The sequence below is a fragment of the Daucus carota genome, chromosome 9 (assembly GCF_001625215.2).
Source record: "Daucus carota subsp. sativus chromosome 9, DH1 v3.0, whole genome shotgun sequence".
Classification (NCBI taxonomy): Eukaryota; Viridiplantae; Streptophyta; class Magnoliopsida; order Apiales; family Apiaceae; genus Daucus; species Daucus carota.
Window position 1 is genome coordinate 9559804 of NC_030389.2, and position 26110 is coordinate 9585913.

Below are 26110 nucleotides of genomic sequence, written 5' to 3' on the forward strand. Positions count from 1 at the left end.
AAATTATTGTAACGCGATCTGTTTGGATTAGACCAGGATGAATGGGATAAACTTACTTACAACCTTCTAATAGCTGGTATAATCTGCTGAAGTGCTCATATTTTTCTTTATAGGTCAGCGATATGATCCATATGCACCCTCTTGTGTTTATAGATGGATCGGATATTCATTTCCATTCTTATGATTTTAGTTATAAGTAAGACCTTGGCAGTTCTGAGAGCGATATGATTTTATCAAACTTAATTTTTGCTTAAAATCCGTAGTTCTGAGAGATGTAGTTTCATTTATATACCCAAAAATCTCTTCGGTGAGTCAATGATAAGGTAATCTTTAGTCCTTACAACTTCCAGTTTACTAATTTGTTTATATCTTTGGTTCAATTGTTTGAATTGATATGCACTTCTTCAGCCATTTGATGTATTCCTTGTACCTTTTAACTCACTGTGCTGCTTCATATTAGTGGACAGCATATGGTTTAAGTGAGAAGCTTACGAAGAAAAAGAAGGTTAACATGTAATATAAATTATAATAATGTTTCTGACAGTGTATTGGAAAGTGTTATGATTCGTAAGCGTAATAATGATATACAAGGCCACCTTTGGTAGTGGCCAGAATAAAATTATACAAAAGTAACCAGCATTGAGACGTCATGATTTTTGTATATGGTGTTGCTGCATTTTAGTCCTTTAGTAGATTGATAGTCTTTACTATTTATTTTGTACTGTTAGGCCAACATCAATATATGTGATGACAAGATACTTATGCAGGGAAACAAGAGAACTCGAGCAGGGATGACAGACTCGTTTAGTCAGGCAGGAGCTCTAAGCAATGTTGGCATGCAAGGTGGGTCTATTGAAGTTAATGCTTCAGTTAGCAGTGGAGTAGCAAAAGAACATCTGGGATGGGATTGGGATGATGATGACAGGGGTGTGGTAATGGATATTCAGTCTCTTCTATCAGAATTTGGAGATTTTGGTGATTTCTTTGAAAATGATAATTTGCCTTTCGGAGAGGTAATATCTCGTTTTATTTTTGTTTTTTCCTGGACCGAACTGATTGCAGTCTTGCACATTTTTTAATCATATGTTATTACTCTTCTCGTTAGTAAATTAATTGAATATGTTTTGCAAATTGTTCTTATTTCCCATTCCTGTTCTTATTCCTTCAAAGAAATTGGGCCTCATTATTGGTTCCCTTATATACAGTATTAGTACATTTTTTCCTTTAGTATTGGTGAAGTAACTTGCTATTTTATTGGTCTACATGTATAATCATCTGTATGAATCAGTGCATGAAAGATTGGACAACATATATTAGAGTTATAACTTCAGTTTTACCAATTAGTGAAACTAATATTTCATGTCACGGTATAGCCACCAGGAACTACAGATTCACAGGATATTGTGGTTTCTACACCAGATGGTGGAGATATTGCTAGCAACAGCCCATACACTGGCATGTTGGATGTTCCAGAACAGATGAGTTTGCCTGTAGAGTTTTCATCTTTTGAAAGCTTCAATCCACCTCCGCTTGTCATAGAGGATTCAGTAAGCAAAAGTCAATTACTCTCCAATGATGCTCAATCTTCTGATCAGATGGACTACACTCCCGCATCTTCTCTGGGTGAGTTTAATCACTTGATAAAAGCTGAAGCATTGATGACATTTGCTCCTGAATATGGGGCTGTTGAGACGCTTAAAAGTGAGATTTCATCATCAATTTTTGGGAATCCATACATTCCAAAATCAAGAAAAGCAAACAGTGAGACTTCAACATCAAACAATTATGTTTATTCTGCTACACCACCTTCTCCTTTCTTAGCTGGATCTGATGAGAAGAAGGCTGTTATGTCTTTAAATGTGAAAGTCGGTTCTGGTAGATATGATGCAATTGTCCCTTCTTACCCAAAAAATTATTACACTCATGTTGAAAGTGTGAGAGAGCAGAACGAAAAAAGATTATTGGATTGCAGCAGTAGTATTTCATCACGCGAATATGTGCCACCATCTACTTTCTCAGGCTTTAAGTCTACAAACTCTATCATCCCTGTTGAGAATAAGGTCACTGAAAGCACTTCGGTGACCGACAATTACCTCTTATCCACAAAAACAGTTCTTGCTAATGAAGTAGAATGCATCATGTTCCAGGCTTATATGTGCAAAATGCGGCACACGCTTTTATCTTCCAGCAGCTTTCAGTCTGTTGGATATAATCGCCAATCTGGGAGTTCTGTTCTAAATCACCTGCATAATGACCCAAGCATCTTGTTGGATAACATTTCTGGAAAATATGAGGTGAAAAAGAAAGAATCTATACCAGTAAGGATAGCTGGTGACATTGATAGAGGTATACTGGAGAGCCCTCTAAATGCTGTTGGTGTTTGGAGATCTGTTGGAGTTTCTAAAGGTTCAAAACCTTTGGCAACTAGTATGGAGGTTTCCGCAGATCTGCCTCATAACTCATTTAATGAGGAGAGCTTACTTTTGTATGGGCAGAGGCAACCGCTTCAGGAGCTTCTTAATGCCATGCCACTACTTGTCCAGCAAGCTACTTCATTTGTTGATGTGGCCTTAGATGCTGATTGCAATGACGGGCCATATGGTTGGCTTGCATTACAAGAGCAGTGGAGACGTGGATTTTCCTGTGGACCATCTATGGTACATGCAGGCTGTGGAGGGGTTTTGGCATCTTCACATTCACTTGACATTGCAGGTGTGGAGCTTGTAGATCCACTTGCAGCTAATGTAAGCTTTTGATATCTGTTTGATGCTTGCCTCCTTGTTACTTTTGAGTTTAGAGATTGAGAAAAAAGATCTGATTTTTTTATTTTATTTTATATCAAATAAATAGCCCGTCTCTACTTGCTCATTCTCTTTCCCTCTATCATTCTGTGTGCGCGTGCTTAACATTTTGTCTATCTTTGTTTTGAGTGTAGTCCTATTATCGAGCTGCCTTTCTTTTTGGTCTATATCTCATTATTATTACTGTCCTTTCTGCCCCCACTCAAAAAGTTAGACTTAACAGCATATTTGCAACTTGAATTCATTCATCCAGCTATACAACTAAGAGGTATAGTAACTGGGCCTTTCTATTCTCACATGTGAAAACATCTCGAACACGGATTGAAAGAAACATTGACAATGATTTGCTAGGATCTTGTTCAACTGCAATAAAGATTTTAGATGTTTGGTACTATGCACAAAGCTAATTATAGCATGTCTTTGTTCATACGCACCCAGATATTTGTATATAAATCATTACACTTCAAAGGAAGTGAATAAAGAGTTGTGTTCTAGTTAATTACTCCCTCCATACCAAAATATTTGTTCTTGAGCAAGTTCAGTCTAATCTCATTAAACCATCCCACGATCCAAGCTCTTCCCAGTTATCTGATTTGTTCACCAAAGGTCTTTGTAGGCAGGCTCATTGGCAGCTACTCTCCAGATTGAATGTTAAACAGCGACATTCAATCTGAGGGAGGGCTATTGCACTTAAATGTAGTCAGCTTATATAGTGGTTTGCTTATCGTAACTGCTTATCATAACTAACTCTTCATGATGTATATATACAGAAAACAGATTTTAAATATTCACTTTTTCATGAGTAATAGTTCAGAGTGTTTCTTCTTTCTCTAGTCTCTATGTAGATAAAGTGTATGCACAATGCTCTTTCGTGCTTCATTTCCATGGCAGATACGTTCCTTTAACAATCTTAAGATGGTACTACTAACTTCTCTTATATGCGTGTTTTTTCCAAAAAGACTAGTAAAGTGGGATGGATGGAATATGTGTAATTGTTTATTGAAGGTCTCGTATACATATGTTGCTCGAGGAAGCGACTCTTGTTTTTGATTAAAATTTTAGTTTATAGAACATTCTTGGTTTAACTCCAAAATTATCAGTCAAAGCATATGAAACATGCCAAAATTCTGATATGTCTAAATTACATTCTTGCGCCGTTTCTAGAAAACAATTTGGAATGTCCATAATGTGGACGATAAATTTGCAAATCATTGTATGATATTTATGCATATATAAATTTTCAGGTCCAGGCGTCATCTGCTATCACCTTGATCCAGTCAGACATTAAAGCAGCATTAAAATCTGCCTTTGGCAATTCTGATGGTCCATTGCTTGTTACTGATTGGTGCTGTGGCCGCAGTCAGTCTGGTGATGCTGGAGTTTTGGGCGATGCTTTCTCAGCTGAATCATCGGCAAGTGTAAGTGAATGCAGGGATTCTGCTAGTAACACTACTCTTTCTGGTGTTGAACCAGTAAGCCCATTGCAGTCTGCTGGTGCATCATCTTTTAAAGGTATTTTTATTCTTGTACAATTACATACATGCTCAGTGTATCAGCTTTAGGCCATTGACACTGTCTGGTGGAACAGACGGCTCTAAGGTTGATGAAACAAGTGAAAGGAGATCAAACCAAGATACGAGTATTTCTGAGTCAGAGCAGCAACTTGGTTCAAGGCTAGGGCCAACATTGCTTGTACTTCCTTTTCCTGCTATACTTGTTGGGTATGCTCGACCTTTTTCCCTTCTTCTACTGGTTAAAGATAAATTAACGGTATCAGGTATAAGATGTTATGAGATAAGGCATGTGTGATAAAAGATCATTGAATTCAGTAAAAATAAATAAATGAAATTAATTATATACTACCACATACATTAAGTGTAGTGTATTTCATGATCAGATTAGTTTATATCTGGACCTGCATTATATTCCTTGAAGAATTCACCTACTTGTGAAAGTTGGTGCATGTAAAGTATTATAACGGACTAAAAGTTGCATCTAGCACAATGACTTTCTCTAAATTAGCTGGATATTTTAAGATTGTGAAGGCAGTGTTTTCGAAGGATTGATATACTGAGAAGCGAATCCAGGCTTTGCCGCCTCCATGAACCAGGCAAGGTGATTGCCTTTCCCGCTTACCTTTGATCATGTGAGAGATGTTGAGATTGATCGCAACTTGGGAGAAAAAATCTTTTTATGCCCAGTACTGGAAAGGGAAAAGAAGTGGCGGAAACATAAAAATTCAGCAATTGTGAGAGTTCAAATGAATATACAAATTCATTTGTGGCCTCCTCATTGATAGTTGAAGACCCAAGTGTTTTCTTCTTTCTTTTTCTCTCTCTTCTACTCTCGTAACCTTCTTTCTGCTTTTCCACCTTTCTTTTCTGTTCCCGTCCCTTGTGTTATAGTCGTATACTCATATACTCTTCTTTTGTTTTCAATCCTTCTTGCTGATATTTTCTTATGGGCGTTAAACAATTTGCCCTTATTCTTTTCTATGTTAAACTTTTCTGATATATCTCTTATAGAAAAACAATTTTGCTGCTATTTCCATTAATATTTTTTTGTTTGCATATGAAATATTCCTTCCCTCATTTTTAAATTATTCTTGTCATTTTTTCTATATGTTCTTATATGATATACATTGGATTATAATCTATTAGAGCAAGTCCAATAGGTTACTTAATCTATTACTTATAAATAATATAAAATAATGAGTGCTAGTATGTCTTAATGATTTAGGTAATGTATTTTTAGTGTCAACTCCAATAGTAATCCCTATATTTGTTCTCCTAAGATTATTTTAATAATAAATTTGAGAGAGAGAAGGGGAAAAGAAGAGAATAGACAAAGAAAGAAGGAGAGAGATGATTATTTTATTCATAAATATTAAATAGGTAATGGCTAGGGGTTACTTATAAATAGGTAATGGCTAAGAGAATTAAAGTTGTGCTAGTGATTTAGGATAACACTGGGATATTGTTGGAGTGCATTTTTTTGACACATTACCAAAATGTGAGTTTAGCACATCATATAAGTAACCTATTGGACTTGCTCTTAAGCACACAACAGAATTTTCTCTGCTAGTGCAGCTTGAGATTATGTATTTTATGAGTTTTCTTATAATCCAACTGCACGAATGCCAAATCCTTGCTGAAGTATTGTGTACCATTTTATTTATTTTAATATAGTGGAATATCACTTTTATAGCGGTGTCATTTCTTCTTCTTCATTTTTTCTAATTAAATTTTTACTGTCATGTATTGATCGATATGGCTCTAAATTTTTTGGTATAACCGTGTTCTTGTAACCTAAATGCATATCTTCAGTAAGGCAACTGCCTCGCCTCTCGTCTTTCAAATAATCGATAGAAGACCTTTGTCGTGTTGCCCTCCAATTTCGCCTCGAATAACAGTGCATGAACAGTTCAGAATGTCATCAATAAACTATTCTTTGAGAGGCCTTACTACAGTAGTAGGTTACTAGCTTTGAAGTTGATATATGCAAGGTTGATGTAGGCATCTGAACAGTCTAGAGTTTCCCAACTCAACTATATAATAGCCACCATAAAGGTACTGTCTTGTTTCACGAATCTCATAACTCAATAACAAACTCCGCCATCAGCAGCAAACTTAATAACAAATTCTGCCACCATCAGCAGCGAAGAAACTATCTTTACTTTTTTCTTCTTGAGTGCAACTGTCATTGCTTATGAAAAAAAGAAACTATATTAATTTCGGATTTGGCTTCCTTTGGGAAAGGGTCACGGTGCCCAATTGACAATTTGGAAATATGTATCAAAAGTGTCCTTACAATCCTATTACAATTTGTTGTGCAGTATATGTTAAAGTACGCTGTGTAACATTTTGATTACAAATGACCAGCTTCAAACCTCTTTTTATTGTCCAGAATAAGTAATTATACCCGGTTGTGTTACAGGTATCAAGATGATTGGCTCAAGACAGCAGCTAACTCTCTACAAGTCTGGGAAAAGGCACCCCTTGAACCTTATGCAATGCAAAAACACGTGAGATTTCAAATTTACTCTTACAGTGGCCTGTTATATTATTAGACTGCTACAGTACAATGTATTATGTTCTCTCTGTTAATGAGTGATTATTTGCTCCTATCTGACTTGCTGTTTGCTTAAATTTGCAGATGGCTTATTGTGTTGTATGTCCGGACATTGATCCACTTGCTACTGCCACTGCTGATTTTTTCCAACAACTTGGAACGGGTGAGCTTCATCAGATTGTGATTTTAGTGAAATTTGTCAAATTGTCTGGGAATTTTAGAACATGAGGATTGATAAAAGTATTACTTTCTATCTTCATTCACTGAGGGTACAAGTATTACTTTCGATCCCACAACATTTTGAAATATTTGAACATTAATGCATAAATAACCATAACAATTAAATACTATGACTCTGTTTACTTGGGTCAGTTAGCATTCTTAAATATAAACAATAGAAGCTCTTGCACTTTTAAGGTTCTGTATTGGAAAAATGTCATTATACACTTGTTTATTCTTTAACAATTAGGGGGTGGGAACTGGAGGCATTGGGCTGTGATGTGCTCTTCAACAAGATCATCTTGATTTGTAATTGTGCAGGGTAGTTCAGTGCCTCTGGTTCTTGTCTATGTGTTTATCTAAATTGATCTAATATGGTATTAACTACTTTGCTTTTATGCTGCTAAATGAGATTGTCATGGATGATTGCCTGTTACGACTGTATGCTTTTTGTCGACCACATTTTTGTTTGCATGTACATTTGTTATCCCGAAGTATGTCTGTGGATCATGCCTTTAGCTTTATCTTATTTTGTTTTTCAGTGTATGAGACTTGTAAATTGGGAACTCATTCACCTCAAAGTTTGGGGAATCATATGGAGGTAGACTCACGGAAATTGTCATCGTCTGGATTTGTACTTCTTGATTGCCCTCAGTCGATGAAGATTGAAAGTAATACATCATCCCTTGTGGGATCGATCAGTGATTACTTTTTATCTTTGTCTAGTGCCTGGGATTTAACAAAATATCTAAAGTCCCTTTCAAATGCTCTTAAGAGTTTGAGCTATAGTGCTTGCTTGACCTCTAATGCCAAAGAGGGAATTAATGGGCCTTGTATGGTAGGTTCTTTTTGCAACATTGTTAACTTAGATTTGAATGTTCATGATTATCTATAAGATATGCTCATTGACCCCATAGTTTGTTTATGATTTACCTGTCGTTTTTCTTGCCATTGTTTCTTTAACCTACCTTCTTTAAGTCTCGGAATTTTTTTGCTAGGAATATGTTATAGACAATTATATTGGTACTGATTTCGTCATATTAGTCTACTTAATTTGTGCCATAATGTAGCATGCAGATATATTTCTCACAAATCTGTGTAAGAGAATATACAAATCAGCTAGAAGGGCTACCTTTAACCTGATTAAATTATACTTTATAACTACTATTGGCTTTACTACTGATATAGTAGTTATAATGCTGGTCTGCTACTACAATTATTGCGATTACCAATTGTTGTTGCTTTTAAATACCTATTTCAGGAGATGATTTTACTTTACCCTTTTATGTGAGTTTAACACCTCAAAAAAATTGAAAATAGCGAAACCCTAGTTTGTAGTTTAAGCCCGTAGCTGAAACTCTCTGGAATGGCAGCTAATCTTAGTATCTATAATTTTACAATAACCGATTTTATTAGTAAAAAAATATGAATTTATATTGGTTATTTCAAGTACCCACCATTCTTCTATATTTTAAATTACTAAAACTTTTCACATATAAAAATGGTGTGGATATTTAAGTTACAACTTAAAAACTTTTTTTTTGAATTTTTTTTATTCTCCCAACCTGTTAATCCTTAGTTATAGAAAGTATTTATGTTGAAAATTATTGAAAAAACATCACAATTTTAAAAATAACGCATAAATAAATCGTGCATTTAACACATTTGTTACTGGGGGTTCAACATTGGGTGTAGAACATTAATTATCATTGTGTTGAATATATTTATAGAGATGCTTAAACTATATTTCTGGGGTTTGGGTAGGGTCTAGAAAGATAAATCTTGGTTATATAATACGTTTAACTTAGTTCTTACATTGAAAAATTAGTTTATGTACTTCTCCAACACAATTTTAATCGATGTTCAACAAAATATCTTAAAAAATGTTGAACTCAAGTTATATATGTGTTGAACAAAAAAAGTTTGTAAGTTTGTAAGTTCGTACCAGAACCCTCCCCTATATATATATATATATATATATATATATATATATATATATATATAGGCAAGTGATCAAATAGAAACTAATGTTATTCTAGAAACTAGAAACCACTCCCATGATCACTGTTTATAACTACTAATATCACTCGTTTATACGCTAGTTATCACTATTTTATGCAGTTAAATTAGCAGTTTTTATTATTGATAATTGAGAAAATTTACTTATGTTTGCTATTGGTTATCGATGATCAATTATAGTTGTAGGAGGTCTATGATGGTAAAAAAAATGATGAGATGAGGTGTGTGGTGGTGGTAAATAATCACTAGTAATGGCAAGTTATGGTGACAAGCGGTGGTGGGTCAATCGTGGGTATAGGTGACCGCGGTAGCAGTGGAATGGGTTCATAATGATGCCCGGAGGTTCATCAATGTGGTATGAGTGAAGATGATGATGATATATGTTGTATATATGTATATTTATATATCTATATTTCTGAGATTTCTTGTATAGGAAATAGTGATTTGGTGATGTACAAACGAGTGATATTTGCAGTTAAAAATAGTGATAAAAAATTGGTTAGATACTAGTTTCTAGTTTCTAGGCTAATTTAGTTTCTAGTGGAGTAAGCCCACACACGCGCGCGCGCGCGCGCGCAAATATCACTCGTTTGTACATCACAAATCACTATTTCCTATACAAGAAATCTCAAAAATATAGATATATAAATATACATATATACAACATATATCATCATCATCTTCCCTCATACCACGTTGATGAACCTCCGGGCATCATTATCAACCCATTCCACTGCTACCGCGGTCACCTATACCCACGATTGACCCACCACCGCTTGTCATCATAACTTGTCATTACTAGTGATTATTTACCACCACCACACACCTCATCTCATCGTTTTTTTACACCTCCTACAACTATAATTGATCATCGATAACCAATAGCAAACATAAGTAAATTTTCTCGGTTATCAATAATAAAAATTGCTAATTTAACTACATAAAATAGTGATAAATAGCGTATAAACGAGGGATATTAGTAGTTATAAACAGTGATCATGGGAGTGGTTTTTAGTTTCTAGAATAGCATTAGTTTCTACTCCCTCTGTCCCTCTCATTTCTTTACAGTTACTATTTTGAGATGTCCCTCTCATTTCTTTACGTTACTATAAATAGTAAGTTTTTCTCATCATTACACCCACTATCTTCCTCTACTATCTCATATTTAACAATAAAAACTACTATTACACCCACTACTTTCCTCCACTATCTCAAATCTACTATTAAATATTGGTAGGTCCCACCACTTTACCCACTTTTCATCTAACTTTACTCATCTTTCATACATTGTCTTGGTCTCCGTGTCCCCCCTCCAATGTAAACAATTGAGGGGGACGGAGGGAGTATTTGATCATTTGCCTATATATATATATATATATATATATATATATATATATGTCTATCTCTGTGTTTGATTCTGGAGGTTTAAGGTGCCAAAAACTTCTGGAAGACCTTTTCTCCCGTTTTTAAGTCCTATCTATATTTCTTCTTATATGTTTATGGTATTAATGCTGTATGTAACCTATATGGGTTTTTTTAGTGTGTGCCCATGGGCACACACTAACTGCCTTATACTTAGGTGAAAGATTTTTATTGGTGAAGATTTTTGTGCATGCAGGGGGCCATCAATATTAATGAGATTAGAGCCAATAGAAATCCACCACCTAACTAAAAAGTGGTTGTTATTGTGTGCCCATGGGCAGACACTAGAAAATCCGAATCTTTATTATTGTAGTGATTGTTCCATCATGCTCTAAGTTTATACCATTATTTGAGTGATACATAACAAGCTTATTAATAGATCTGTTTCCCTTTAAAGAGCTTAAAATTATTTACCGGTGTGTTCACTTTTTGCTTGACATTCTTTTAGCATAACCACAGTTTTGTGATATATACATATTTATCTCACATCACACACTTCTTGGTTTCTGAATCAGGTGATCTATGTGGTGTGCCCCTTCCCTGAGCCTATTTCAGTTCTAAAAACGATTATTGAGGCTTCAGCTGCTATTGGATCAGTTGTTCTGTCAGCAGACAAGGAAAGGAGAAATGTTATACACAATCATGTTGGCAAGGCACTAAGCTGCCTAACTGCCATTGATGAAACATCAATAGCCAATGTTGTTACACTTTCAGGGTTTAGCATTCCGAAGTTGGTATTGCAGGTTGTAACTGTTGATGCTATTTTTAGGGTTACAACTCCCACTCTAAATGAGCTTGTCCTTCTCAAGGAGATAGCTTTTACTGTTTACAATAAAGCTCGAAGAGTTTCACGAGGTTCTACTGCCGATGCGATTCCATCATCTACGAGTTCTGGTAGATCAAATTCAGCTTTGATGCAAGTGACTTCTGTCCCAGGGATGTGGAAAGATTGTGATGGTTCTCGAATGACGGGGCCTTCTTCTCAAAGAGAGGCTGAACTCGATGCTACCTTGAGGGCTGGTAACTGGGATAGTTCCTGGCAAATGCCAAGGAGTGGAGGACTAGGATTTGATTCTAATGTAATTGGGGATTTATCTCTTCAAGATGAAGTACGTTATATGTTTGAGCCACTTTTTATTCTTGCTGAACCAGGATCTCCTGAGCGAGGTGTGCCAGCACTATTATCTGGGAATTTAGCATACGAGTCCTCTAAAATGTTGACAGATGATGGTACTAGTGGAGATACTGGACCAAGCTCGCAGTTTAATGGGCCTACGACGGAAAGCTACACATCTGGCAATCAAAAGCCTCTTCCAAGCCTTCACTGTTGCTATGGGTGGACCGAGGACTGGCGTTGGCTAGTTTGCATATGGACTGATTCAAAGGGGGAATTGCTTGACAGCTATATCTTTCCCTTTGGTGGGATCAGTAGTAGACAGGATACTAAGGGTCTGCAACTCCTTTTTGTCCAAATTCTTCAGCAAGGTTGTAAGATACTCCAAGCATGTTCTCCTGATACTGGAATTGCCAAGCCTAGAGATTTCGTGATTACACGTATTGGATGCTTCTTTGAACTGGAATGTCAGGGTATTATTTCTTTTCATCAGCTTATAATACAAAATTTATGGATATCTTGCCCTAAAATTATTCATCTATCTATTGATCAGAAGCCCCCACTTTTTCTTGTGTTCGAGTAGTTTTCTGGGGTGAATTTTATGATTCGGAATGCAATCGTTGCCCTAACAAATTACCTTTTGTAAGGAGGTTATAGTTATTAACAATGTAATATTTTAGTTGATATCTAAGCATATTAAAAACAGATTTTTCTCCTCCTTGCTACTTAGTAAGATGGTATGATCATGCATTTTCTTACCTTTGCATTCATGATTTTTTTTGTGAAACTATTTCTTATAATTGTAAATGTCCATCACTTAATTGTACCTTTATATTTTTAACAGAATGGCAAAAGGCTTTATACTCGATTGGGGGTTCTGAAGTGAGGAAGTGGCCTGTCCAGCTGCGACGATCTACACCTGACGGGATTCCTCCAAACAGTAACGGAAATACTATGCAACAACAAGAGTTGAGTATGATGCAAGATAGAACGATGCCATCTTCGCCTAGTCCTTTGTATAGTTCCCACTCCAAGGCTTCTAGCTACATGAAGGGCAGTATGGGGCAACCCTCTGCTAGAAAGCAGCTTATGGGTGGTCATACTGCAGTTGACAACTCTAGGGGTCTGCTTCAGTGGGTGCAAAGCATCAGTTTTGTGTCAGCATCAGTCAATCATTCCCTACATTTTGTTCTTCAAGCAGATTCAGCATCATCGGGTATTTTATTGATCACCTGATTTCCAATCCACATGGTACCTGTAGTGTTTTATGCATTTCAGGAATGTTGCTTTGCTAATTCTGAACATTATAAACACTGTTTATGCAGTATATATATCTCTTTTGGAACAAAGTAAATACTTAACATGATTCTTATGAAATCGTTCTAAACATATAATGCCACTTTAAAAAAATATAATGTAATGATCTTGCAGGGGCAACTCAAGGAAGCAGTGTAATAGGTCAGTCAGGCTACCTTGAAGGATTTACTCCAGTCAAATCTCTTGGTTCTACATCTTCATCTTATATCCTGGTTCCATCACCTAGCATGCGCTTCCTTTCTCCTACTCCTCTTCAGCTCCCTACATGCCTCACCTCTGAATCTCCTCCACTAGCACATCTCCTACACAGCAAGGGATCTGCAATCCCTCTATCTACAGGATTTGTTGTTTCAAAAGCGGTACCTTCAATGCGGAAAGACACTCCTAGTAGCACAAAAGAAGAGTGGCCTTCAGTTCTATCTGTGAACCTAGTTGATTATTATGGTGGGAACAACATTAGCCAGGAAAAACTCATCAAAGGTGTTGCGAAGACTGGCGGGCGAGGTTTAAGCCTGGAAAACAGAGAGGTTGAGCGAGAGGCTCATCTGATTCTCGAGACTGTAGCAGCAGAACTTCATGCTTTATCATGGATGACTGTGAGTCCAGCATACTTGGAGCGGCGAACAGCCTTGCCCTTTCACTGCGACATGGTTTTGAGATTACAGAGGCTTCTTCATTTTGCTGATAAGGAAGTCTCTCGGTTGCCAGAGAAAGCAGAAGGTTAGAATGAACGAAAGAAACTTATGATACATAGGAACTCAGAAAATAGATTGTGCAGGGTTAGTTGCACCATGCTATTTAAATATATAATTAGGTCCTGCTGACGAAGACAGTCATAGAAATTGGCATGGGTTATAGGTGTCCTGATGTGGGAAATCGTATCGACATTTATGTATATACAACTTAAAATAGCCATTATGGTATATGTTTACTCCCAGCAGATAGGTAATAGTCATAGACTAATTTTAGTTTTGCTCTTTTTGGGACCTGTAAAATTGTTGTTGCTATCAAGATCAGTGAAGCTAATTCTAGGTGAAAAGTATCATGTTGGTGCTAAATATTCAAGAAGTCTCAACTTGTGATGCATCTGTAGTTGAATTTGTAATAGAGGTATCTTGTTGCAACTATACTTTTTATTTTTAATTTGGTATCTGCAAAAATTTTTCTAGTTAATTCAGCAATCTACTTTTCGTCAGTGTTCTAAAAATCCCCGATTTAACCGATAAATCCCCGATTAATCCCCTGCAAGGTCGGCCACCGATCCGATTTTTGAAATCCGATTAATCCTTATATATATTTCATAATCGAAGTATATGTGATAAATTATTAAAATTAAAATACTATATTACTTTAAATATGAATAATTATAGAGTTTATGAATATAGTAAATACATTAGTTATTAAATAGCTAATATAATAATAACTAAATATTAAATAATATTTTAATATTAAAATAAACCCGATTTTAACTCCGATTAATCCTTCCGATTAATCCCCGATTTCCGATTAATCCTTGGATCGGTAGCTCAACCGATTAGGTCCGATTCCCGATTTCTGTAACACTGCTTTTCGTTGGTTAATCTGCTTTAAATGATATTTTGAAATTCGGAGCTGAGTGGTGACTCACTGTGTTATGGATAATATAAGATGGTCAGGTTTTTATTAATTTATCGTGAATGTGTTATACTCCCTCCGTTTCAATTTACATGTCCACTTTTAAGAAATTTTTTTGTTTCAAATTACTTGTCCACTTCAACTTTCAATGCAAAATTATATTTCCAAAATCAATTATACTCCACACATCTCTTATTTATATTTCCTACATCAATCTCATTCCACATATTTTGATCATTTAATGCAATTAATTTGTGAACATCCACTTTTCTTAAATTGTGTGATTTTTTCAAAGTGGACATGTAATTTGAAACGGAGGGAGTATTATAAAACATAGACCTGGCAATTTGTGTCGTGTACGTGTACGAGGTACATGACACGAAATGAATTCGTGTATCTGGAATCCAAACATGAACACGACACGAAAAAAAACAAACGAACACGACACGAAAAAAAAACAAATGAAATAACACGACATGAAGTACACATTTTTCTGTGCTTGGAAATACATGACACGAATTGAACACGAAAAGTACACGAAATGAAATATACGCGAAAAGTGCACGACACTGATACACAAAAAGAACACGAAATGAAAAAAAATAGAATATTAAATTACATGTTAATATTTTAAAAATTGATATTTAATTAAGTTTTATATATTATTTGATATTATATCTATGTTATTTATACAAACTACTATTACAATTAATTTATATATGATAAATCATGTTATTACTATTTATTATTAATCATCTATTATTATACTTAATTAATTATATCGTGTACTTCGTGTCGGGTCGTGTACTCGATGGGTAAATCCAAAACCGACATGAAATTAAGTCGTGTACTTCGTGTTTGTGTACTTTCGTGTCGTGTACTTAAAACGTAAACATGAACACGAATTTTTTGTGTCGTGTACGAAATTGCCGGATCTAATAAAACATGCATAAAATGCATGTTAATAGATTCTTTTCATTGTTAAAATATATAGTGTTTATATGATATTAACAAATAAACACACAATAACATAAGGTAAGCTGTCAATTGGGAATAGAACCAGAACGCTCTAATACTGCTCTCTAAATAAATTATGTTCCGGATCTTTAACACTTACAGCATCTCCGATAGTCTCCTAGTATGCTTCTAAATATAATATAAAAAATATGGTTTTTAGTAATGGAGTGTAATTTTAAGAGTGACAACTCCAACAATGCTCTCTATATCCTCTCATTATTGTATATTTTATTCATATCTAAACCCACTATGTTAAAGATTCAAATTCATGTAGTGGAGGGAATGAATTTTTTATCGGTTTTTCTATGGTGTGCCCATGGGCACACAATAAGCACAAAATTTGATAGTTTTTCTTTGTTTTGATTGGCTCACAACGCTTTAATAATGATGGGCCCCCTGCATTCACACCAACCACACCAATTAAAACACACCAAATTTATGAGTTTCCGTGCTTAGCATGTGCCCATGGGCACACACTAGACAAACCGATTTTTTATTATTAAAAACAAGTTAAGAGCCACTACATGGCTCCTAAAATAGAGGAGAGAGAAGAGGCTCTTAAGCTTTTTAGAGCAAGTCCAACAGCTGCCTCAAATGATGTCCTAAGTCATTATTTAAGGCATTTGATCAAAAATATTGCTCCAACAGTGTCCTAGTGATGCCTTATATCACTAGGACAAGCTCTTCAAGCCCTATTAATAGGGCACCTCTCTCTTTGCCCTATCCAATATTTTAATATAAAATCTTCTACCCATTCTCTTTCTCTCTCTACTTTATATTGTTTTTGGTGATGAAAGAGAATCTTTAATAATAAAATATTAAACATATATTAAAAATAAGGCACATTGTTGGAGTTGAACTTAGATAAACATGTCCTAAATCACTAGGACATCATATTTTATATTACATTTGAGGCTCCAACAAGGACACTGTTGGACTTGCTCTTAAGAGCCACTGAGAGTCTCTTGGAGCTCAATTTTTGATCATGCTCTTTATATCTTGAGTTAAGAGTATATTTAAGAGTCTATCGGAGATGCTCTTATATGCTACATATAATTACTTTTGTCAAACATTAACAGATAAATTTAGTATATGAAAGAATGCTTTAGAGCACCTAAATATATTGAACTTGGATGTCTCATATGAATGCTAAATATGCAATAATGCAAAGATGAACGGCTTTAAAGTAAAGGCAGGAAAAAAAACTGTTATCAGGCGGCATCATTGATTTATATTTGAAACCTAAAGGCAAGTGCATCGTAAAACCGACCTTGTTAGTAAAATTGAACGTTATGCTATTCTGCAATTACATTAATAAATACTAGAATAGACACATTTTATAAATAGCAATGATCAAGTTCATTGTCATAATCAGCATCATTTATAAATAGGAAAATGCTAGGGACCCCAAAAAATTGTCCCAAATTTTTTTCCCAAATGAGGTGTCTAATCCTGATTGGTTGCATTTACTCCCAAAATAATGAGGCCCCCTTGTAGATTCATCCATCACCCAATCATAACTCTCCACTTGTTTGCCACATCATTTGGTAACAATTTTTGGGAAAATCTTTTGGGGTACCTAGCATTGCTCTTATAAATATGTCATTGTTATTTATTAAGAGGGGTGTATTGGATTGAGATTTTAAAGCATTTTTTTTTTTTTTTTGCATTTATGAAATCCGAGGGTATTCGATTGAGATTGTTTGAAATCCATTAAAATCTTGAAATATTCAATTGGGATTTTAAATTATGCTACAAAATCTGGTGGTATTCGATTGAGATTTTAAATTATGCTTTAAAATCCGATGATATTCAATTGGGATTGTTAAAAATCCATTAAAATATGATGGTATTCAAATGCTGATGGATTTTTATGGATTTCATAAAATGATGGATTTTGTGGCATTCTTCAGTATATTTTAAGTGTTTCGAAATCCCACCAAAATCAATGAGATTTTGAAACATTGTGCTTAAATCCTAGCAACTCTGCGACATTTGATCAAGAGTCCACATAAAATCAAAATCACATACAAGATTACAACTCACAGAGAGAGGTAAAATCACCAAGAAGGGTTACAAAGTTAAAGATTAAGACAACTTGATACGGAACTAGAATATGAAAAGAATATAGAAAGGAAGATAATATTTAAGAAATCACACAAGTGGTTTATTACTCAGGAAATGTGCCAAGGCGCCCCCAAACACTTACAATAGATCCCTATTTATAATGGTCCTGGAGGGGATAACTTGATAGGGTGAAATCTAACACACCAATAAGATAATGACACGTATATGGATATCCTATCATAATTGATGAGATCATCCACTTACAATTATTACTACATACTTCCACACTCTTCCACACACATAATTACATTACAATTATTACTACATACTTCCACACACACACATTTATTCTTATCTTACATGACACCAAACTATTATATTATTAATAATAATCACTTCATTCCTTCATTCTTCATTCTTTCATTCTTTTTCTATTAAAATTCATAAACTAAAAACAATCCATTAAAATCCCAATCGAATACACCCCCTAAATCCTTTCCCTTTTCTAAAACCTCCTGAACACCTTCTGTATCTATAAATTAATTCATTACTATTTAGCCTTTTCAATTTCTCACTCCTGCCAGGTAGTGCAATTTAAATAATGTAGTGTCAAGGATCTCTTCTACAGGGTGGGAGTGTTCAAACTTATTAAATGCTTCAATTATATGATAAAATAAAAATGAAGGACAACATGGTTGTTACTAATCATACACAACGTGAATCAAGCACTAGACATCTTGAACTGTGTTGCACATTGTTGGATTTCTAATACACCAGAGTGGCTGAATGGCTTCAGCTCCAATTCCCCTGTTTACCATTCTCTGCCTCCATTCAATTAACCTATCTGTTGCTTCTGCATACCTTTTCATTCCCGACTCATCAACATTACCCGACCATAGAGCTTCAGCCATCGCTGAAGCTCTTGGCCATACCCGTGAATCAAGCACAGTTGCATCAGCTTGCTCAGTCCACAGTGCTACCTCACCTCCTAACACGAGTTTCGCTTGCTCTTTGCTCAAACCGTATGTAATATCATAATTGTATATCGTCTGCCATGTTTTGAAGGGTGCACACCACGACCCACCTTTACCCTGATCCGTACCTGGTTTTTGAGCATACTGGCTGTCATTCCCCACAAAACCTCCATGTCCGCAGTCCAGATAATAGAAGTCTGATGAAGACACAATAGTCCAGTAGCCAGCATTGACTATTCTTTTTGTATTGTTTGGACCATTGTTCCATGTCTGCAGGATGGTAGTTTCCTTGGGAAGAAATGTGGGATCGACCTTGATTGTATCATCCAACATAACATCTTCCCAGTAAACCACGGTTCGGTTTTGGGAAACAATGTAAGGGTAGGTAGTGTTGATAAATATCTCAAGGACCTGACTTAGAGTCCCATTGTTTGCAAGAAAGGTCTGAATGGTTTTGTCAACCTTCCAGCAACCGGGAATCACTTCATCAGCGCCGGCATGGAAAAATGGTTCAGGAAACATAGCAATAACATCACGAATGACATTTTTCAGGACCTCATATGTCTTGGGGTTTAAAGGGTTGAGTTGACCAGCTCCAGGTTCTGATGCAAGACGGTCAGCCCATTCAGATCCAGCAGGCCACCAAAACATCTTAGCACAAGCGACAATTTCAGGGTAAGCTTCAGCCCATGATCCTGTATGACCTACAATGAGAAATGAATTAAAAATGGTACTGTAAAACTACTTTAGTGTACACTGTTGAGTGTTTTAACTGAACCAATCTATAGGGGCATCACTTGGTCCTGTTCATTTGCTTTAGCTTGGGTGACAAATATGTGGAAGTTACTCCAGTCCCATGCTTTTTAATAGTCTTGAAACAGACTTCTGCTATCTACTTAAGACTTCGACATGCCAGTTGTAATACGGGTTCTATTGAATTTCACTCTGCACTTTTATGCAAAGCTTCACTAAAATTGCTTATACATAATCTTTTGCACTCACATTTTCTTTACGAGATGCAGATCAGATAGCTATTTAACCTTTGAAATTCAGACCAAATCAACTACAGTTAAGGAGGACATTGTTAACGATATGTGTACGTTATTAAAGCTTTTATGTTCTGCTAAGACTACTTTGCAAAGCAGGAAAGTGGTTATAAAGGGTATACAATGTCATCCTATATGATCTGCTCAAGTAGCAAGTAAATTTCTTCTTTACTTATAAACAGTAACTATAGAACCTACAAGTCTACATCTCAGCAAAACTATCATATATTGAAAATAATAAAGTTAAAGGAATTGAAGGGTTTCTTGTAAAATGAATTTTCTCTGGAGCTACCTTAGTTTTAGTAACAACTAGTTGTCTCTGGACAACTTTTGAACCAGACCAACTAATGAATAGAAGTTACAAGTTGACCGAGGTACTTCTTTTGAGCCCTCATGTATGCTTAAAATAGCTGACATGCACATATGTTTCTGACCTCTTGTCTATCAAATAAATGAGCAGAATATGTAAACCAGAACGAACACCAGAACAACCAGTTCAATATTAAGCTTAATCCTAGATAGCATATACTCTGTTGAACCCTTTCACCTACACATCTAATTTCATATAACTGAATTAAGCTCGTCACTTGAGTTTGACCTCAAACGAGTGTATAGCAAAAGAAAATTTGAGCCAAAACAAAAGGATAATTTCAATCAATTCTTCAGGGGAGTTGGAACATAGCTTATTTTTTTTTCTAGTATACTATAATTTTTCCCTAAACTAGTCCATTAGGCCATCTATCCAGCATCAACTCAGAAGTCCGAACTCCGAACATTAAAGCATATTCTGGATAAGCTTAAGTTCAACTACTAAATCAATTGGAAGCTCTACAGGTTCTCAAATACTAAACACTTGTATATGTACCTTTGTCTTAATTCATAAAGATCATGAAATCGAACACAATAAAAATCAATAAAACAGTCCAAATTCCATGATCAAACTACTAGACAATTCTATATTAGATACTAAACACTAAAACATGCACAATTTATCATTTTCTAAGAAATTTCAAACTCGAACTCAATAATAGTCATAATAACAATTCAGTATTATTTTCTGAGCCCGAAATTTTTATTTTTTTACCTGGCATGTCAATTTCAGGCAAAACCCTAACCCCATGCTCAAACCCAAATTCCACCACTCTCTTGACATCTTCAGGCGTATAAACCATTCCACCACCGTACGATCCTTTCTCCGACAACATCGGCTCCGACGGAACCACAATAGGGAACGAATGCGAATCCGTAATGTGCCAATGAAACACATTCATTTTATTCATGCTCAACCCCTTAATTAACCTCATTATATCATCCACACTGAAAAAATTCCTCGAAGTATCCAACAGCACTCCCCTGTGCCCGAACAACGGCGCGTCGGATATAAACAGGCCCGACCCGACCCGACCCGGATTCCCCCACACCAGCTGGGAGAATGTCTCCAGCCCCCTCATGGCGGCCCACGGCGTCGCCGCCGTCATGACGGCGGTGACGCCGCCGGCGCCGGGGACGGTCAGGTTGTAGGATTCCGACACGCCGTGGGTCAGGGGAGCGGAAATGTCGGTCACGGAGATTCTGAGCGATTTTAACGGAAAAGTTGACGGAGAGTCAACGGAAGGGGTGATAAGTGGAGTGTGATGCTCTTTCAGGATTTGACGGACGTAACGGTTAACGGCGGCCGTTAAGTATTTGTGGTAAGGGGAAGTAATAGTGAAAGATGGGGCAAGTGGGACCGACTCGGGGTGGGTCCACTCGAAAGTAGTTGGCTTGGGCCACACATTAATCGGATATCCAGCTGCCGAGATTATATCGATATAATTACGGTTCGACAGAAATAAAATAAATAAAATATATACCACAGGAGAAAAATGGAATGTGTGAGATTTCATTTTGTTAGAGATGTTGTTGTGACTTGTGAGTGCAATGTGTGGGTATTTATATGGTGTTTGTGTGGGTGTTTTGTATGGTATTGTTTGGATGGATATGCTTGACTTGTCTTGGGAACTTTATTGTTTGATTTGGAGGTGTGTTTAGTTTAAGGTTTGTAGAAGTGACTTAGAATTGTTGTTCTAGATTCTCTTTGTGTGCCTCCAAGAGCAAAAGTTCAAGTTTGGCTTGATTACATGAAAGTCCACCCTCTACTAATCAAATCACGTTTCTTTGTCTTGACCGCTTAAACTGGACTTTGGGTTGATTAGAAGCTAAGTGCATACGATTTTAGAGAGTTATTTGAAGTTTGGAGTATGATACATGCACTTAGAGGTGGCCATTACGCGTGTCATGCCGTTCGAATATAACCAGACTTGAGTGCGATGGTCAAGGCTTGACCATCGCACTTAGATCCCGGTTATTTACAAAAATTTAGCAAATGACCTAAACAATTTTAGAGTAATAGGAGTCCCAAAATTCAAAGTGAAAACAATTGGGATGGCCATCCATGTCATATGTTCATAATTGAGATGGAATGGTCATTTCAGTGCAACGAAAAAAAAAATCGTCAAATTCACTTGAATAGTGAATTTGAAAGGGAAAAGATTGGATAAGACATCCAAAGCGGAAATGTGAAAATGGTTGGTACAAATGGAGTATTTATTTAATTTATTTTTTATTTCACAATCAAGTTATATTGATGAAAATTTGTCCCGACTCAATTTCAATATCATATTAAATCCTTCGCTTTTCGTGAAATAAAAAAAGTTGTAAGAATGTTATAGACTCATGTTCATAAATATCTACTCGTTTCTCAAGTTAAAATCAGTTTCAACTCATTCTTTTAAAATTCCACTTCAGTTGGCCACTTAACAATATAAAAGAAGGGTCTTTCTAATGTGTGCCCAAGGGCATACAATAAACACTAACTTTGATGAGTTTGGTGGGTTTTTATTGGTGGACTTGGTGCAAATGCAGGGGGGCCATCCATATTTATGATTGGAGGACCAATAAAAATGCATCATACTCATAAAAGTTAGCGCTTAGTGTGTGCCCATGGGCACACCACAGAAAAACCGATAAAAGAAAACTATAAACTATGTATTATTGTCATGAGAATGATACAAGTGTCAGTTACCTAAGTTTTTTATTTATATATAAAAAAGTCAGCTAACTTAGTATAATATGGTAACAAGTCATGCCTTTTGTTGGCCCAAATTTGCTTTAAAATTTTCTAATTCAAAACTTCGCTGTTCCGACTTCCGGCTAATAAGAATGATTCTCTCACCTTCTCTTCCCGGATGTAATGGTTTGTTGCTGAGTATCTTATTTTTTATATTTTCATATTTTAAGATAGGGTTAAATATCAAAGTCGTCACTGAAGTGGAGGTCATATATCACCTTGCTCATTAATCTTATCAGGGTCTCATTTCAATCATTAAAGTCACAATAAATATCAATCAAGTACCTCCAAATTTCAGTTCAAGGAGTAAAAATATCATTTAGAGAGTTTGACACATTATTTTTGAATACTACCACAACCAATTAAAAGGTTATGACTTCTAGCATTTATGACAATATATTCAGATTTTATCAATTTTATTTAGTATTTATTTTTAATTAAAACAAAAAAAATGTATTAATATAATAAAAAATAAATAGTAAATAAAATTTAAAAAATCTAAATATATTATCATAAATAGTAGAAGTCATAACCTTTTACATGGTTGTGGTAGTATCCAAAAATAATGTGTCAAACTCTATAAATAATATTTTTACTCTTTAAATTGAAATTTGGAGGTACTTAATTGATATTTATTGTGACTTTAATGATTGAAATGAGATCCCGATAAGATTAGTGAGCAAAGTGATATATGGCCTCCACTTTAGTGACCACTTTGATATTTAACCCTTTTAAGATATAATATAAAAATTAATATTATTTCTAATGATGTTGGTATTAAAATCTGTGACAATTTCTTACGTAAAGTGAAAAGCCAACTTTTGAAATACATGAGACCACATATATTTTTTCCTCTAAAAATATCATTTGAATTAAAAAGCTGTTTTTGAGCATATATGTTTAGATTTATCATACGATTTTTAACATGTCTTTCAAAAAAAATGAATATTATTGTTGATAAAGAAATTTAGTAATCCAATGAATATATGATTTATCACATGAATTAAGATATGTTATGGTGACTAATCGACAAGGAAAATCACCAAAGTGCAATGATTATGTGTGAATTAATGGGTGAGATATGAGAGACCATGAGTCTTTTTCTTTTACTAGTATAAAGATCATATTATAAGTAGTTCTTGGCCGGAGATTAAAAGATTAAAAAATTTTAAATCTATTCGAGATAGTAGTGCTTGGAGATAAAAAAAAAAAAAAAAAACCTAAATCTATTTGAGATAAGTTTTTTGTGAATGGACCTGTGATTAAGGTGGATGACCCATGATCCTTATAGTTTGTAATTATAAATTTATTATATAATAATACTTTGAACTAGTTTGTGAGTGAATATTCGAACATGGATTTGTGGGGCTAGTATGTATAATGTAAAACATATATGCCGGAGTTCGTGTGGCGCCCTAGATCCACCGAAGGCCAGTCTAGGGCATCACAAATTTTAATATAAATGTTGTACATTTTGTTTGATAATTAGTGGTTATCAGTTGCTATTAGTTGATTAAATATTTGTTTTACATAATCGATAAAATTGGGTCATTAGTCAAATCTGAACATAAATTTCTGGACCGTTAATAATCTGAACGGTTGATAATCTGAATGGTTAATAAATCTGGATGATCGGAATGGTTAATAAATCTGGATGATCAAAATGGTTAATGAATCTGGATATTCTGAATGATTAATATATTTGAATGAATTTAAAAATTATTTTCATGAATTTATCAAAATATAATAGATAATTAATAGTTAGTATTTTCTAAATTTCTAATATTTTATTTTGTCAAATATATACATAAAATCTTATTTATGCAAGAATTATGTAACAATGATTAATTTAAAAAATAAAAAGAGAAATGTCTATTTTGTGATGCTTCCGCTTTATTCTTATAATATATTTCAATATAAATAATAATTACTATTGTTATAATATAAAATGCAAATGATAAAGAGTGATATAGGACCATCTTTTTCCGCTTAGAATATACTCCCTCCGTTTTTTATTATTTGACGTTTTGACTTTTGGCACACATCTTTAGGTGAGTTGACCGGATTGTAAAAATTATTATTTTTGATTGATTTTTTTTGTGAATTAAAAATTTGATTATATATTTTTATTCAAAAAATAAATTTTAAAAATAATATTTTTAACTACTCGGTTAAAGCACTTAAAAGTACGTACCTAAAATTAAAACGTCAAATATTAAAAAACAGATGGAGTATTAGCTAACGTGACGATAAATTGAAATTTGAATGGTCCAGCGTGAATTTTGAGAGGCAGTCATTCAGAAGATTTACAGTGTCGTCCAGCAGCATTATAATTTAACAAATGACCTGGACCAATGAATCTGTGCCGTTCAAAAATTAATATTATCCGACAAACGGTCTTAACAGATGCATCCGTTGTCATTCAGCTATTTTAGCGTGGTTAAGCGGTTAACAAACGGGCCTTAGTTGTTGAAGTTATATTATTTAATGAATAATTGTTGGATAATTTTTTATATTTTACGTAAACACATAGTCATCCTCTTATTAGAAAAACTCTTTTGCTAAAATTTCAAAATAGCCTTATTAAGTTCAAATGATATTTTAAAAAAAACAAGTTTGAAATGATCATTCAAATTTGATACGTACAAAATATGAGACAGATAATTCATCAATAATCTTGGGTGGACTCTTAAGTTTTGGCCAACTATGTGGGTAGGGCTGTCGGGTGATCCCCGGATACCACTCTCCTCAAGTACTAGATTATATTATTTTTAGTTTGTCCAAATTTGGGTTCGGGATCGTTTTATTCGTATATAAATCGATCCCGGGTATTTGAGATTCTGATCTGAACCGGATATGATCCAGTATCGTATTTTCTATTTTTTAACTGGGTAGTTTATGATCCATTGAATATGAGCCAGATATGATCCACTTACATTAAATATCATTATTATTTTAGTTGATCAAATAATTATCATTTAGTCTAAGTAAACATAATAATATTATAAAGTATAATAATTTTAAATTAAAACTTATAGTTATATGTTGGTATATTTCATTTATTAAATATATATGAAGATAATAAGCATGATCACATTAAATAAATCATATTTTAAAGAGATATAAACTTAAATAAGATATTAAAATTTTATAAAATGATGACTATTTACTTGCAAATATGATGGTGTTATAATATAATATATATATATGAGTTTGAATCGAATATGAACCGTGGATCATATTCAGTTATTCGGGTAGGATCATATTATGAAAAATTATACAAGACCGAACAGATTTACAGCCTGTGTGGGCTATGACTT

At 34.7% G+C, this 26110-nt stretch overlaps 2 protein-coding genes across 2 annotated transcripts in view; one reads left to right on the forward strand and one right to left on the reverse strand.

Moving 5' to 3' along the window:
* Positions 1 to 14136, forward strand: part of LOC108202424 (mediator of RNA polymerase II transcription subunit 13) — a 30600-nt gene extending 16464 nt beyond the window's left edge. Inside the window, exons 14-23 of the mRNA XM_017370797.2 lie at positions 768 to 1013; positions 1374 to 2744; positions 4046 to 4313; positions 4390 to 4522; positions 6738 to 6825; positions 6957 to 7035; positions 7634 to 7929; positions 11048 to 12119; positions 12491 to 12862; positions 13078 to 14136. Coding sequence (XP_017226286.1) covers positions 768 to 1013; positions 1374 to 2744; positions 4046 to 4313; positions 4390 to 4522; positions 6738 to 6825; positions 6957 to 7035; positions 7634 to 7929; positions 11048 to 12119; positions 12491 to 12862; positions 13078 to 13688 — 4536 coding nt within the window. The 3' untranslated portion in view covers positions 13689 to 14136. The remainder of the gene's footprint in view (positions 1 to 767; positions 1014 to 1373; positions 2745 to 4045; positions 4314 to 4389; positions 4523 to 6737; positions 6826 to 6956; positions 7036 to 7633; positions 7930 to 11047; positions 12120 to 12490; positions 12863 to 13077) is intronic.
* Positions 14137 to 18297: 4161 nt separating this feature from the next.
* Positions 18298 to 21597, reverse strand: LOC108200616 (beta-hexosaminidase 2). The gene is made up of 2 exons (XM_017368833.2): positions 20766 to 21597; positions 18298 to 19339 (listed from the first exon to the last, which is right to left on the reverse strand). Exons 1-2 carry the CDS (start codon positions 21565 to 21567, stop codon positions 18390 to 18392), a joined length of 1752 nt encoding a protein of 583 aa, XP_017224322.1. The 5' UTR covers positions 21568 to 21597; the 3' UTR covers positions 18298 to 18389.
* Positions 21598 to 26110: the final 4513 nt, after the last annotated feature.

Bases quoted from the DNA above. Each gene is read 5' to 3' on its own strand.
- LOC108200616 (XM_017368833.2), bottom strand. From the start codon at position 21,567: ATGAAATCTCACACATTCCATTTTTCTCCTGTGGTATATATTTTATTT. The intron at 19,340-20,765 runs GTAAAAAAATAA...TTCTCATTGTAG, and splicing joins GCCTGAAATTGACATGCCAG to GTCATACAGGATCATGGGCT.